The 14,357-nt window shown below is 42.6% G+C and overlaps 1 protein-coding gene across 1 annotated transcript; it reads right to left on the bottom strand.

Moving 5' to 3' along the window:
- Nucleotides 1-990: 990 nt before the first annotated feature.
- LOC148000861 (uncharacterized) lies at nucleotides 991-8,375 on the bottom strand. The gene is made up of 5 exons (XM_087587169.1): nucleotides 8,223-8,375; nucleotides 7,318-7,480; nucleotides 6,022-6,153; nucleotides 5,200-5,376; nucleotides 991-1,575 (listed from the first exon to the last, which is right to left on the bottom strand). Exons 1-5 carry the CDS (start codon nucleotides 8,371-8,373, stop codon nucleotides 1,491-1,493), a joined length of 708 nt encoding a protein of 235 aa, XP_087443295.1. The 5' UTR covers nucleotides 8,374-8,375; the 3' UTR covers nucleotides 991-1,490.
- Nucleotides 8,376-14,357: the final 5,982 nt, after the last annotated feature.

Below are 14,357 nucleotides of genomic sequence, written 5' to 3'. Positions count from 1 at the left end.
AGCCCATTAGTGAATGTGCACAGGGAAAAATTTTTTACCATTTCTGTAAATGGCCATTTAAAAAATTATTAATGACAAAATAGATAATGCTCTCAATGAACTCACAGAATTGGCAGACAAGTTGTAAATAATAGAATTCATTACAAAAGTCCAGGACAGGGACTGGAGACATGGCTCATCTGTTTGAGAATTTGAATCCCAGAGGACCTAAAGGGGCAATTAACAATTCTCTGTCACATCCAGTCCGAGTGAAATCCACTGCCCTCTGCTGGCCGCTGTCAGAATTGCATGCAAACGAATATGGGGAGGTGGGAGGGAGAGGACAGGCACTTGGGGTAGCACCCACATGGAGGTGGGCGTTCTGGGGAGAGAATAGGGGTTTTCTGGGATGAAACTGGAAAGGGGCATAATATTTGAAATATAGATAAATATATCACTACAAATTGCAAAAAGAAATAATTCAAAACTGTAAGACCTCCGCCCAAAGAAGCTATGATATATATCAAAATGAACTCAGCAAAGCATCATTATCAATAACAAACAAACCAACAACAAAAATAGTAAAAATGTTCATTCCTCTAAAATTGGTGGAATTCATCAAATGTGCAGTCATAGCTGATGCTATATTTCAAGGAATCCATAGGCATCAAACTCTGTGTGCCCTGAACACTTTATATTCCCATAATGAATGTTTTTATTTCCTCTAATGTATTAGAGAAATACTTCTGTGCTTATCCTTTCTTTGTCACTATAAAGGAAGCTAAATTTGTGAGCACAGGGATAAAGCGAGGATATTTTTCATCATGAAGGGGGATCCACAGAGCATGACACACTGTCTACATCAAGAGCACAGTTTCCTGTGCAGCTCTGGCTGGCTGTGAACTGACGGTGAAGCCTACGCTGCATGAGACTTGCAGAAAACCACTGTTGCCTTACACTTGTGCTGTTACAGGAGGAAGAACCACACACGACTCAGGACGGCTTGTGAGTGAAGGGTTAAAGGTCACGTTTTTATTTATAGGCTAACATTAATTTATTCAAGAACATTTTAAAGTGGGGAGTCAATGAGTTAAATGCCTATAGCCTTAGGAATATGGCATATTAATTAAAAAAACTAAAGTTAACAAATGAAAAACAAAACTTCGAACTTAAACAAATAAAAACAAGTGCATAAAACAACCAAACTTCAAACTAAAAACCAAATATAACAAGTAAATTAGTCAGCATTCAATTCATGCTGATTTTTCAACATGTAACTCCAGCCTGTTGCTGGCCTTGCAAACACAGCAGAAAGGCAGGTAAGATGGTAAAATCTCCTCAAGAGGAATGTAGACGCCTCATTTGGGGTGCTTGGTTGTGGATGGACAAGTCATCAAAGGGTTAAACGTGAGGCATGTTCCATGCCACATCTCAAGGTCTTTCAAATTCAGCCCAAGATTGGAACGGTTACAAGGACTGAGATGCAGGAGGAGTTGTCAATCTTTGCACCCTCAGTGCTCCTGGTGGACAGGTCTGTCTCTGAGAGCTGTAGTCCTGGTCTGGGCCATGGGCAAGCGTCTGCTGGAGTGTTCAGACCTAGGGGTGGAAAAGGCCTGGTGAGGACCTGCCATGTCACTTCTCCCATACACAGCGCACAATTCAGCAGGATAATCCAGGATGATCTTTCATCTGAGGTCATTTTCACATGCCCAGGACAGAAGGGTAAGAGACCCCACAGGCCTGCATATTTTCCCAGCTTTTAAAACTGCTAAAAATTGAACAGTGAACAGCAGATAATTCCAACCGTCTATATATATATTATATTTTAAAATGATTTAGCAATGTCTCAATGTCAGATGAGAAGAGATGTGACCAACCTAGAAAACAATAGGAAGGCCTTGGAGGCCTGGCCATCACTGAAATGAAGACTATTATTATTCCTCCAGTGCAGGAATATGCCTGGGGTCCACTTACAACCTCAATATCTGCAAAGACCCACAGAAACAATATCTCAAGAAGTACATGCACACTGAAGTGATATTATATTTGGCAAGAATATGCTGCATGGAAATCTTGCCAAGGGTAGGCATTGAACTCTAAAGGAGATACTCATGCAGAAAATAAACTATACCACTCCTTTGTTTATGGGTATCGTAAAACCCTTTGTGGGGAGACTTAAAGGCACGGGGCTCAGATAATACAAGAGAGCTCAGACTGGAGGGATCAGTACACAAGAGCCAGAATCTCTATGGATCACATACACTTCATGGACGGAATTTCTTTTAAAATGGACAAGAATAATATTCTGAGCTGCTCCTAGCTGACAGATGGTGAGAACTATGGAGAAAGTCACACACCCAATAAGATAGTTTATAAGTACAGGGAATTTACTTGGGTCCTCTCATCCTGTGCTTTCAAATCATCTCAGTGACACCGAAATGATGCTGCATCTTCTCAGCCAAGGCCTTTTGCTCAGTGACCAGTTTGTTCTGATTCAGGGGGTCCTAAAGACTTTCCTCCGTTCTCTCCTCATCCTGGTCATTAGAAGATTATATTGTCCATGGAGACAGGCATGGATACAGAGACAGACAGTCAGACACTCAGACATACACACCTTTGTACTCACCCAAATATATTTGTTCACACATACAAGCAGAGTATTTTGCAGAATGTGGCTAGTTTCCCAGTTAATGATAATAGAAGAGATCACCCAGTCTACTATTGTGGCATAAGAAAAAAAACCTGGAATGGGGTAAGTACACAGTGAGCATAGGCTAAAGACAGCTCAGCCAATAAAGTGTATTCCCCTGAAAATCAGAAATTAGAAATGTGACATCTAGGCCTGTTAGCCAAGACTGCTTAGCAAGGTCACAGGGCTGTGCACAGGAGGCTGATTTCAGGTAACAGAGCACTGGGTGGGGGCAGGTGAGGCTCTTCTGACCTCTGCTCACTGTTTCCCAGTGCATGCACAGTGAGCTGCATTTTTCAATATGAGGTCCCTTTAGGATACAGTACCTGACAGGGCAGCCAAACTACCAGCACAAACAGCTAGGAAATCTCCATAACCACAATCCAAGGTAAAACTTGTAATGGGATGCTATCAGATATAATTCCAGTGAGATAAGACTGACTGATTCAAAGTCAAATGCTGGCAGGTATAATCAAACTCAGCCACAGTCCATGGAAATGCTGGACAACATTGTACCTTTTCACTTTCTGACTGGTAGACTTCTGGATAATTTTGCTTCATGGCTGCTCTGAGGTGAACCACTACAAGATTAATGTGCCACAGTTTCTCTGCTGACACCTACTTCTTGTTCTGGAATCGCTGTGTCAAAAGGTTGAACTTTCACAAGAGTTGTACATGGCTTCTCACAGGGCTACCCCTTTGACACCTCTAGCAATGCCTTAGGGTCATCACTTTTCTAAACCCTCCTTACAGATGATTTTCACTCAGATCAAATGATTTTGAATAACAATAGTTAAGAGTGCCACAGCCCAACACAGGATGAGTGCTGTGGACTATTTTGAGCCTAAGTTTCTGTCTGAGGCAAAGATGTGATTCCACCTCAGCATAAGTCCTGGACATCTTCTGCCTGCAGATTCAACTCTAAGCAAATTAATCTTTCAATTAACAATTTCCAGACCAAACTCCAAAGCCAATGTGTATTCAACCAAGTTTAGGCCAATCTGGAAAGAAAGTGGTGGCAGGTAATGATTAACATAACCAGGATGTTGAGAAGACACAACAAGCCACATGACCTTCCAGTGTTACTGTACACCGAGAGCAAAGAAGGCAGAAGAGCCCTGAGTCAGCAGTTTCCACACTCAGGTACATGGATTTCACACAGCAGCCTCTCCTCACATCCCTGTACCCTATTCCTGAGATTTCTCCAAGTAATGACAATGTTGATGAATAGTTTTCCCACTGTAATAATTTCAATAGTAATCAAAACCCCATTAAGAACAGTTTGAAATTGGAAAAGTTGTGTTTCCTCTTCTCTCTCTTTCTCTCTCTCTCTCTCTTCTCTCTCTCTCTCTCTCTCTCTCTCTCTATATATATATATATATATATATATACTTTTACATGTTTCTATATGTGTACATATAGACTAATACAATATATATAAATATATGTGTCGGTGTTCATAAACTTGATGAGTTCACACACACACACACACACATATGCATGAACAAACATACACACACTTCTATATGTAAGCACCCATACCGCAAACACTTAAAACAAGCAACTCCCAACGTAAAATATACACCATAGCCATAAACATGTTCACACATCTGTGCCCACAGACAAAAACACACACACACACACAGAGTCAGAGAGAAATGGAGAGGGGGAGGGAGGAAAGGAGGGAGGGAGAGAGAGAGAGAGAGAGAGAGAGAGAGAGAGAGAGAGAGAGAGAACAGAAATCATAAGTGAGAAGCAGAAAAGAATGAGGAGGCCATCCTTCTGGAAGCACAGTTGTTGAATACAGATTAGGCAAAGGAAATGTGTCAAGTGAGAGCGTAGACACTGCTATCCGTCCCTTATAGAGTAAACCTGTATGGGGAATGCACTTCTTGGGCACACGAGGTTGAGAGAGTTGGAGAAAAATTTCCCTCTAACCCTCACATATCTCACACAAACCCTCACCCTGAGAGAAGCCTTTCTTACATCCCTGTTCATCCAGTCAGCTCCAGGACATAAGCCCCAGGAAAGAACACTAAAACACTGACATAGAACAGGACTGACAAACTGCTTCTCAAGCTCCGTCACTATGAACCACCATTTGGAAAGGCAGAAGGGACCATTTTCAATGTACGGGGAAAAGGAGAGAAAGTCCACAAGCCCCATCATAATTGACAGTGAGAGCCATTCTTTTGGCAATTGAACTGAACTCTACTCAGTTCTGTGCACTACAAAGACGGCTACCACATGGCATCCCTCTAGCATAATGGCATGTAAGTGTGCAATGTGTGATCAAAAGATCCCCCTTAAGGATATGCATTTTCTAGTTGAGCAGGAGGATTTGGTTGTCAATCCTCCAGTTTCGTCCGTGAAGCTAACATCACAGAAAGTTTTGTAAATGGGCAAAGAAATGAACAACTGGATGAGACCTAGGAGAGTGTCTGGATAATTTGGAGAAAGGTTAAATTGGTTTGACTTGGTTTATGCTGAGATATTAGGAAAACCTGCCCTTGATGTTTCATTCATCCTACCTGAGGCTGCTTGTTACATGGATTTTCATACTGGCTTCCCCACAGAACCTTGTTGTTTCCTTAATGGATTCTTCCAGTGCAATCTGATCCCTTAGAAGCCCTTTGTACTCATTCCATGCTCTCTGGGCATTGTTCTTCAGCTCAAAACACTCAGTTAGGAGGGGGCAGAAGCTGCGGCTGAGACACAAAGAAAAAATGGTGAATCCCAGCCAGTCTCCAACTTGCTCCCACTTCTCCAAGTCCATTCCTCCTTCTAGGGGCCTGATCAGAAGAGAGCCCCAGATTATAGTCCACGTCCACAGTAGCCATGGAGCATAACCTAGAGACAGGTCAAATGGAGAAAAGAGCAACATTCCAGAAGACTCAGGGCATTTCTCAAAAACCTGACACCATTGATTCAAGTTTTTCCTAGAAGTGGACTTAATCGTTATGTGTGCTTATATGTCCGTTTAATTAGAATGTCCCTTGGAGGCCAATCTTTCTATGTGTCTTGTGTGTGTGTGTGTGTGTGTGTGTGTGTGTGTGTGTGTGTCCTGTTAGAGCCCCAGAGCATCAGGATTGATTGATGACTCCATCATTGTGCACACATTTTCTATGTACAGGATCCCTATTTGGGAAGGAGAATGACTGATGAATCTCACAGTCTCTTTCCATTTGTTCAAACTATCTACAAGAGGTAAAAATCCTAGAGCCTTCCTTAGAGACAGACTTCCTAGTCTGCTTCAAACAGTATAAAGCCTGATCCTCACTTTATTTCAAAGATAAGAATGGGCTGACACATGCTTGCCTAGTGCTGGGGTCACAACCTTGTAAGTTACTCACCAGTACCAGTCATTTTCCAGTGTAAGGTTTTTACATTTGACCAAAGAGGTATTGATCTGCTCGCTCATTTTCTTCATGTCAGTCATCACTTCCTCGTGCTGCATCATGAGCATCTCGGACTCAAACTTGTTCCTGTGGCAGGGCGTGGTCCAAGGATTAAATAACATTATGAATGAAGGATTCAAGAATTACATGAATTTAGACTGAATCCTGAACTACCCCAGCCTAGGACATGCCACGCCCTTACTCCTTGGTACTGGGTGCATTTGGTATTTATTCAGTTTATTATTATGGACACAGGGACAGCAGTGCCAGGAAACAAAAGCAGGGAGCTGATTTGCTTGATCTCCCTGACAGGGTTTGAAGGAATAGACTAGCTTGCCAAGAACATTCGAGGGTCCTGTGCCACCATCCAGGCTCCAACTTAAACCCATGAAGACTATTCTCCTATTCTTAGGTAACAATTCTCAATCATAGAATCTATTGCTACATGAAAACCCAAAGGAACATGAACAGTATTTACAGGGAAAAGAATTTATAACACACACCAGGAGATTCCCATGTGCGTCCACCTGAGCAGATGTGAAATGTTCTACTGCTCAAAGTGAGGCTCTCAGCCACATCATTATCATGGCATGGAAATTGACATAGGATAATTCTCAGGCCAAATCAGAACACAGAATACCCAGATCTTAAGTTATACACACAAACGCAACACACATGCACACACACACACAAACTCACACAAAACTCTCTCTCTCTCTCTCTCTCTCTCTCTCTCTCTCTCTCTCTCTCTCTCTCTCTCTTTCATACAATTAGAATGCCAAATAAATACAATGTGTGGCATTATCTCAAAATACAATCAATAAAATCAGAGAACACCAATGATCCCCTGTTGACAGTCCAGTCACACACGTGAGGCAGCAAGAGGGATTAGGCCCCTCCAGCTCTTCACAGGACCTATTGAACCCAAAGCACCTCCACGTCAATTACAACAATGATTGGTCATAATCAGAGCACCTAGAAATTCCCACAACCCAACATCTGTCCAGGCTACTTCAACCACACACTGAGAGCTCACACACTACTACCCTCATTCCCAGACTGTCATTCAGGCCACAGGCTATGATTTACATTAGTAGGAATCAAAACAGCCTGTGCCACCATCTCATTCCCATCTGAACTTCACATTCTGATGCAATCAGGAAAGTGATTTTGACCATGAGGACACCCTGGAGTTGTAGCCTACTGTGATGTGAGGAAATGTGGATTTAACAGAACTTGCATTGTGACTACCTGTCATTTAAATTCTTTCCAGGGTAATCCGCCAGGATTCTCCTGAGTTCATCTCTCTCCTTTTGCATCTTGTGGAGAGCAGTTTTGAGGTTCTCCAAACGCTTCATTCTCTCCTCCTCAACAGGTGTCGTGGAGGGTTGGGATGATGCCTTCTGATCAGACTCTGTAGGTAGATAAACACCAGTAAACAGGCATATATGTGGACATAGTGTCAAGAGAAATTATGCTTACTCTAAAACAGAAGTCTGAGGATGAACAGTTCTACAGATACAGTGACTCCCTGACAGAGCAAGAAAGCTATCTTTAAGCTGAACTCAGCTCAGTCCCTGTTCCCCACCATCATAGACATATGGTGACATATGCCATCATAGATACAGACCATACCTCCTACAGCCATTCTTCTGCACTGAAATTCTAAAGCTGGCCTAAACAAGAAGAATTGGAGGACCTTCTCAGCTAATGTATGATGTGAGGCAGGTAAGTCCTTGAGTCCAAACTGTTTACCATCTTGAATCCCTAGTCACGTGTGTTCAAGTACAAAGTAACTGAGACCATGATATATGACCAGGAGAGTATCCCTCTTGGCATCAATTACCCACGTAGTCTACAGGACACAGCTGAGAATGAAGTGCTTCAACAGCCTATCCTGAGAGAGACACTTCGTTATTCTTACACAGGCACATCCTGGTATTCTTTGACACTGCCCATGACATTAAAGAGATCCTAGGAAAGCCCCTTGACATATAACAGTTCTTGGTTCTCTGTCAAACTAATGATCAGAAATTGTTGTGTCTGGGTCAGACAATTAGGAAGACTGAGGCTCTAAATCAAAAGTCCTACTCCTGGAAGGACCAGCTCAAGCCAACCTCCTCCAGGAAGCTCCCCTTGCCCTGCCCAGTACTCACTTGACCTCCTCAAGGACCTTTCCATTCGTCTTGTTCTCCAACGTGATAGAAGGCTGGCCTCCCTCTGCCTTGGTCTGGTCTCTGCATGGATATGATTGTCCCTCCGAAAGAGACTGAGAATCCTGGAGAACATGCCTCCTCGGGAACCCATTAGGAAATGAAGGGAAATGGCTCAAGCAGTTGGTGTCACCACAACACTGCTGACATCACAGAAGATTCTAGTGTCTCCTGGATACAAGAGAATTTCCAGGGAAGACACTACCGGTGATGTCACTGGGAAATGCCATAGCTTACTTGCTAACTACCTCCACCCAGACTGACCAGGTTCTGCAGTGACTTTTCCAGAGACTCACTTTTGAGCGAGGGAACACCCATTCGCACACTCTCCTTCCACAACTTCAGAGTTCTCACTGCTTCATTACAACTCAGTTGCTGAGGAGAGGGAGAGTTGGTTAAAGCCTTGATATGGACAGAACATCTTTGTTAACAGGCAAAAATCTAAAGACCCTCGGTGAGGGAGATTCTTCTCCCTGAAATGTATAAACCCAGGGTCCAGGGTCCATGCATGTGACATATAATCCAATTCCCACAGTTTATACTGTTCCCAGGAGGCCAATATTTCTTTTCCTACACCTTTAAATGTATGCAAGTCGGAGTACATTGTTTCATGGAGTGTGCCTTGGAGGAGGAATGGTTTCAATATATTCACCCATGTTTTTTCCTGAAATCCTTGTCTTACAATCCCATTTTGTGCAATGAAAACTCCTGTTTCCTGGCAACAAATGCCCTTTTTATATTCAGAATATTATTAATTACATGCATATATATGATTGTGCATGAACTTACGGGCACACACACACACACACACACACACACACACACACACAAGGACATGTACAAATGATTTGAAAATGCACATGTAGAAAGGAGAGAACAAACTCCCATGAGTTAACTTCTGATTTCCACATGTGTACAGTGATGCCTCTAACCCTAAACATATAAAATAAATAAATATATTATTTAATTTAAAAGTATACTGTTTCTTTTAGTTATACAAGAACCATTCCTTTATCAACCATTGTAACATGGTTGGAATTTTGGTTGGAATTACATTTCACCACACCTCTCTCTGAGGACAAAACCAAGAAATATATACCACATCTGTGAAATGTTTGGTTCTAAATCAATTTAAGGTTGTGGTCTGAGTCCTATCCATTCAGTAGACATCAGACCTCATCCTACCTACCTCATCCAGCACACTGTAGCTGAGTGAGATACACAATGAGAAAAACATCCTATGCATCCGCACAGACTGTAAGGGAGAAGAATGATTAAGGCTAATGGAGAGCTTGGCAGATTAAAGGGGCACCTCCTGCTGAGCAAATGATACACAAGTTAATTATCAAGTGTTTATAATATCCCAGAACCTGTTCTTGAAGCCATCTTCACTCCATCGCATTCAGGCTTGAGAATCATGGGAAGCAGGAGCAGTGACTTTCCATAAAACTAGGAAAACTGGATGAAGATGTCTCCATCTTCCCTGAAAGCCACGACTCTGAAGAGAGGATTCTAACCTGGATGCTGAGACCTTTAGGCACCATCTCAAAGAGACTCCTAGAAAGGGTGATATTTAAGCTGACTTGAAGGACAGTGCTGTTTGGCTGTTTAACCCATTTCTAGGTTTGTCAAATGAAGACAATGACTGAGTCTTTTGTAAGAAGAACATGAAAACCTTAAAAGCCACAGGACTGTACCAGGGAAGTGAAGGGTCTAAGTGGTCACGGTCACCACTATTACTGTTGGCATCGTGAAGCAGGAATGAGAGAGACGGTGTCCACACAGCAGTGACAGGTGAGAGGTGAGTCTAATGGAAGTCAAGTTCCTCATGCTCTGGACTGAAATAACCAAGACACTGACTGCTGTAGAGATTGGAGGCAGAGGCTAAGGAGATTCCTTCTAGGAATGTGCGTCTTTTCTGAGAGATGTTCCTGGGTGGCCTTCAGTGCTCTTAACCACAGTTACTCCTACTGATAATGATTTCTGAAGTTTGTGTCCCATTAGGGTCAATTTGTTTCATTGTGGAGTTAGAATCTAGTAGGTGTGGGAGGGCTAAGCCCGTAAGAAAAAGTACCTAGTCTCAGAGTAGTGGTCTGGGGTTGTTCTGATCTAGGTAGCAATGTGACCTGAAAGGCAGCAGAGAGAGTCATGATTTGAGGCACCTCACAGAGCTCTGAGGAGACTACAGGGACACAAGTGACATGAGGGCATAGATGGAGGCTGGACACAGGAAAGTAGGGGTCTATTTAGGGTACCTCCTACTCCCACCTTATATAGAATCTACCTTAAGCAAAAGACTAATTCACATGAGATGGCCAGGTCTTTCATCTGATCACCTCCTAAATTTTAATAATCATGCTTCCTATCTTTTTACTTCTACTCAAAATCCCAATTCACTGGTGTGTCCATGTCTCTGCTAGTTACTTTTAAGCAAACATATAATAGTGGATAGAAGCTAAACAGGACTGAATAAAGTATGCATATGAGGACACTAGCTAAAGATTTTGTGTGGGTTTGAGGGGCCAAGGTAGGAGAATGCTAGAGCGTGAGGCAGAAGAATGTGTTGGGGGGGAGCATCCTCCTCAAAGCAGGGGCATGTTGCAAAAGGGTGGGATGGGGTTTGTGGAGGGGAAACCTGGATGGGAGATAACATTAGAAATGTAAATAAAGTAACCAATACAAAAGCAAAAATATAAAATCAAAAGATGTGTGTGGGGAAGCCTGGGATCTTTGATCTGAGAATGCAGGCCTTGAGGGAGTCAGTAAGCTGCATCTCCCTGATGCTCCTAAGGCTTCTCTTTACAGGCTCCTTGTCCATATCCATCAGCCACAGGCTGAAAATTTCAGGATAAGACAAACAAAATAATGTAATTCCTTCCTTCTGAAAGCCATTATCTTTATCTGTGGGATGATTTTTCTCCCCAACAGTACCGCGCTTACTATGAAACCTTTAAACTTGTGGACAGAGCTGAAGAAGACTTCCAAGTAGGTGTAATTTTTTGTGTTCTACTGTTAGAAGGTGCGCTATGGTATTTGCTAGAGAATTTAATAAAGCGCCAGATGAATCCATAAATGTAATTTTATAAAGTTTTCAAAGAATGATGTTTTTTATGTAAAAGAAAAGCATCTGATATTGTTTCTATGAGCAAAGAATTGGCATCAATATTTCAATCTCTAGCTATGCAAGTGTGGATTTTCCAAAGTAGGTCTTAATACTACCTCAACAAAATTTCCTAGGCTTATCCAAGAGCTTAGTGTTCCTGTTTGTTTTACCTGAAATGCTGACAAACTGGTCTGATGACAGCCATGTCCAGTTACAGTCCACTGGGCAGGGATCCTCACTGGTTGATCAGTAAAGTATTAAATCCCTGACACAGTCAGACCTCATGCACAGCAGTTGGCTGGGTGCACTTTGCTCCTTGTCCACTAGAGGGAGACAAGCCTGAACGGTTTAATGTAAATGGAGACTCTCAGTAGCAATGGGCTCCTGCAGTGCTAAGATGTCCCCAGCAGAGCAAACCTGTCTGAAGAACTTCTCAGGGAGCAGGTGTTTCCTTAAAGCACTGAGAATGGCTACACAGGACAACTGAAAACTGACAGCACGTTCAAAGACAGTTCACAGAAGAAGGAACACATATCCTTGAGAAATGTAGAAAACCATGCAGCCTAATCACAGAAATACAGACGCTGAATTAAATGATGGACGGCCAAGCAAAACTCTGTGACCTACATGGAGGTTATTGAGATGTAAATATTCATGATCCTCTGGGAAGTTTGTCAATTTCTACATCCTTCCTGGATAACAGCCGTGCTACAGATACACTAAGAGCCTAAAAAGACCTAGGGTGCCAGCATTTTCAACCTGAAATTCCATTCCAAAGAAGAACTAGAGATATTGTCAAAATTACAGTTTAAAAAATTGTAGCCTTACGATACGTAGAAGAAAAGAGAGAAACGAAAGGTACTACCAGGATAAGGACTAAACAAACAAATTCAAACACACATTTGTATACAAACTACTTACAGATGGGAATAATAAATATGTCTACAAGAAAATATCTTGCAAAAATAAATCAAAAGCATGAATCACAGTTGCTCTTGTCCATAATACTTTATGTTTTCCAAGATTTGAGATGAGAAGTATTCCTTTTACATGAAAGTGTATTTGAAAAAGTCTTGAGAGCTAAACTGAGAAAATAGGAGGAAAAGGCACCCAGGGTGAGCTTTGGGTCTGAGGCATCAGAATGAGTAGAGGCAGGCAGGCATGAAGGAGGGCAGCAGGCTTAGGAGCTTCATCTTGTCCCAAGTGTGGGATTCATGACCCAAACCTCACAGAGAAGACGCTGCAAGAGTGGCACTTTCCACACTGGGGAGTGATGGGTGGGTCAGCAGTAGGAGCTAGAGTTCTGGCAGTTTATAACTGGGGGCTTTGAAATAAGGGCAGTCTGATAGATGGACTTGGGGGCTCACACTGGGATGTGGATTATGACTGGGGAAGGCAGGGGCACCAGGGAGCATGATAGCATGTGTCCCACCTGATACAGTGCTGCAATCTTTGTACTGGACAAGGTAAGGAAGTAATGAATCTGTAAAGAGCCTGGCCCTGGTTTTTCATGCTATGAAACCAACCGAATTGGAGGGAGGGTTATTATAGAATTTATGTACTTGAAAGGGGACATAGAGACTCTATGTGCAGGGGCAGAGAAGCCTAGTTGAAAGGCTCCCCTCAAAGATAGAAAGGAGTCAAAGGCTCTGTCCTCTGAATGTGAACAAAAGCTAATGTTAGGCACAGCAGAATTCAAATCACTAAGGTTAATGATTGAATTCAACTATGTGGCTATAGGATAGCACCAGGAGTAAATCTATTACAGCTGGTGGTTTTTGAGCAAGCACCATGGCCATCAGAATACAAAGGGAAAAGCACAGAATCATGGGAAATCAAAGTGGTAATACCATGACACATGGCAGAAAGATTCAGGCAAGATAGAGCTAGATTCAGGTAGCAGGGGAAAAGGAGATAAGTACACAGTGGCTTAGGAAGCAGAGCTAATGAGATCTACCATCTGACATATTGGAACCACCATGTGACTCATGGGACCTACCATGTGACTCATGGAATCCACCATGTCATTGGAGTCTGTGTCTTTTAAGTTCCATTGCAGTTGACCACTTTTTGTCTCTGAGTGTCTGTGTTCCCATAAAATGCTTGTGAATGGAGAAGCAGTGTGAAAGAGTGTCTCTTCCCCCTAAATTTCCAGTTTTCCTGGACAAAATGTTATAACTCCTGGCTGAGATTCCTGTGGATTTTCAGGACCTTAAGTAACAGTTGATTGGCTTTGTCACTCCTCTGTCGCTGTGATTAAATATGTGTACAAAAGCAACAGTTAAGGGAGAGAAGTTTACTTTGTTTTATAGTTGCAAGATGCACCACAGTGGAAAGTCAAGCCAGCAGGAGCTTGAGAGCTGTTGTACTGACTGCAGGCAGAGAGCAGAGGAATACGCTGGTCTTCAGATCACTTCATCCCTCTTATCCAGTCCACTGTCACAGTCAACCACAGAGGGTGGGTCTTCACACTTCAATTAGTCTAATCAAAATAGTTCTGCACAGGCATGTCCCGAGGCTAACCTACATCTAGTAATGCCTTATATAATAGAGCTAATAATCAAATGATCTTCCACTTGGGTGTCTAGAGGTGTGTCTCCAGGGAGATTCTAGGTGCTGTCAAGTTGATGATCAAGAAACACTAACCACCATGGAAACTATGAGGACAAGTTCTTCATTTAGACTCAAGCCTACTTGCCATGTATTCCTAGACGTTCAGGAGAGTAGAAATTCCATAAATATCAAAACCTGAACAACCTCCTCACTTACCAGTCAGGCATGCTAGACCAACACGTCTGAAACTGTGACCTGGACAAGCACCAGTAGCTTCATTGCCTGGGAATTATCAGAAATGCAAATTTTAACTCTACTCAACCTATTCTCTGGATGAAGCCAATCACCTCCTCTCATTGGACGGCCTGGAATGGATGGCTTTCCCTTCCCAGAATGGCCTCCAGGTGCAGCAAAGCTAATTT

Source organism: Rattus norvegicus, chromosome 15 (assembly GCF_021556685.1).
Source record: "Rattus norvegicus strain SHRSP/BbbUtx chromosome 15, alternate assembly SHRSP_T2T, whole genome shotgun sequence".
NCBI classification, from domain to species: Eukaryota; Metazoa; Chordata; class Mammalia; order Rodentia; family Muridae; genus Rattus; species Rattus norvegicus.
Note: the sequence above shows the minus strand (reverse complement) of the source record. Positions and strands in the feature narration are given on the sequence as shown.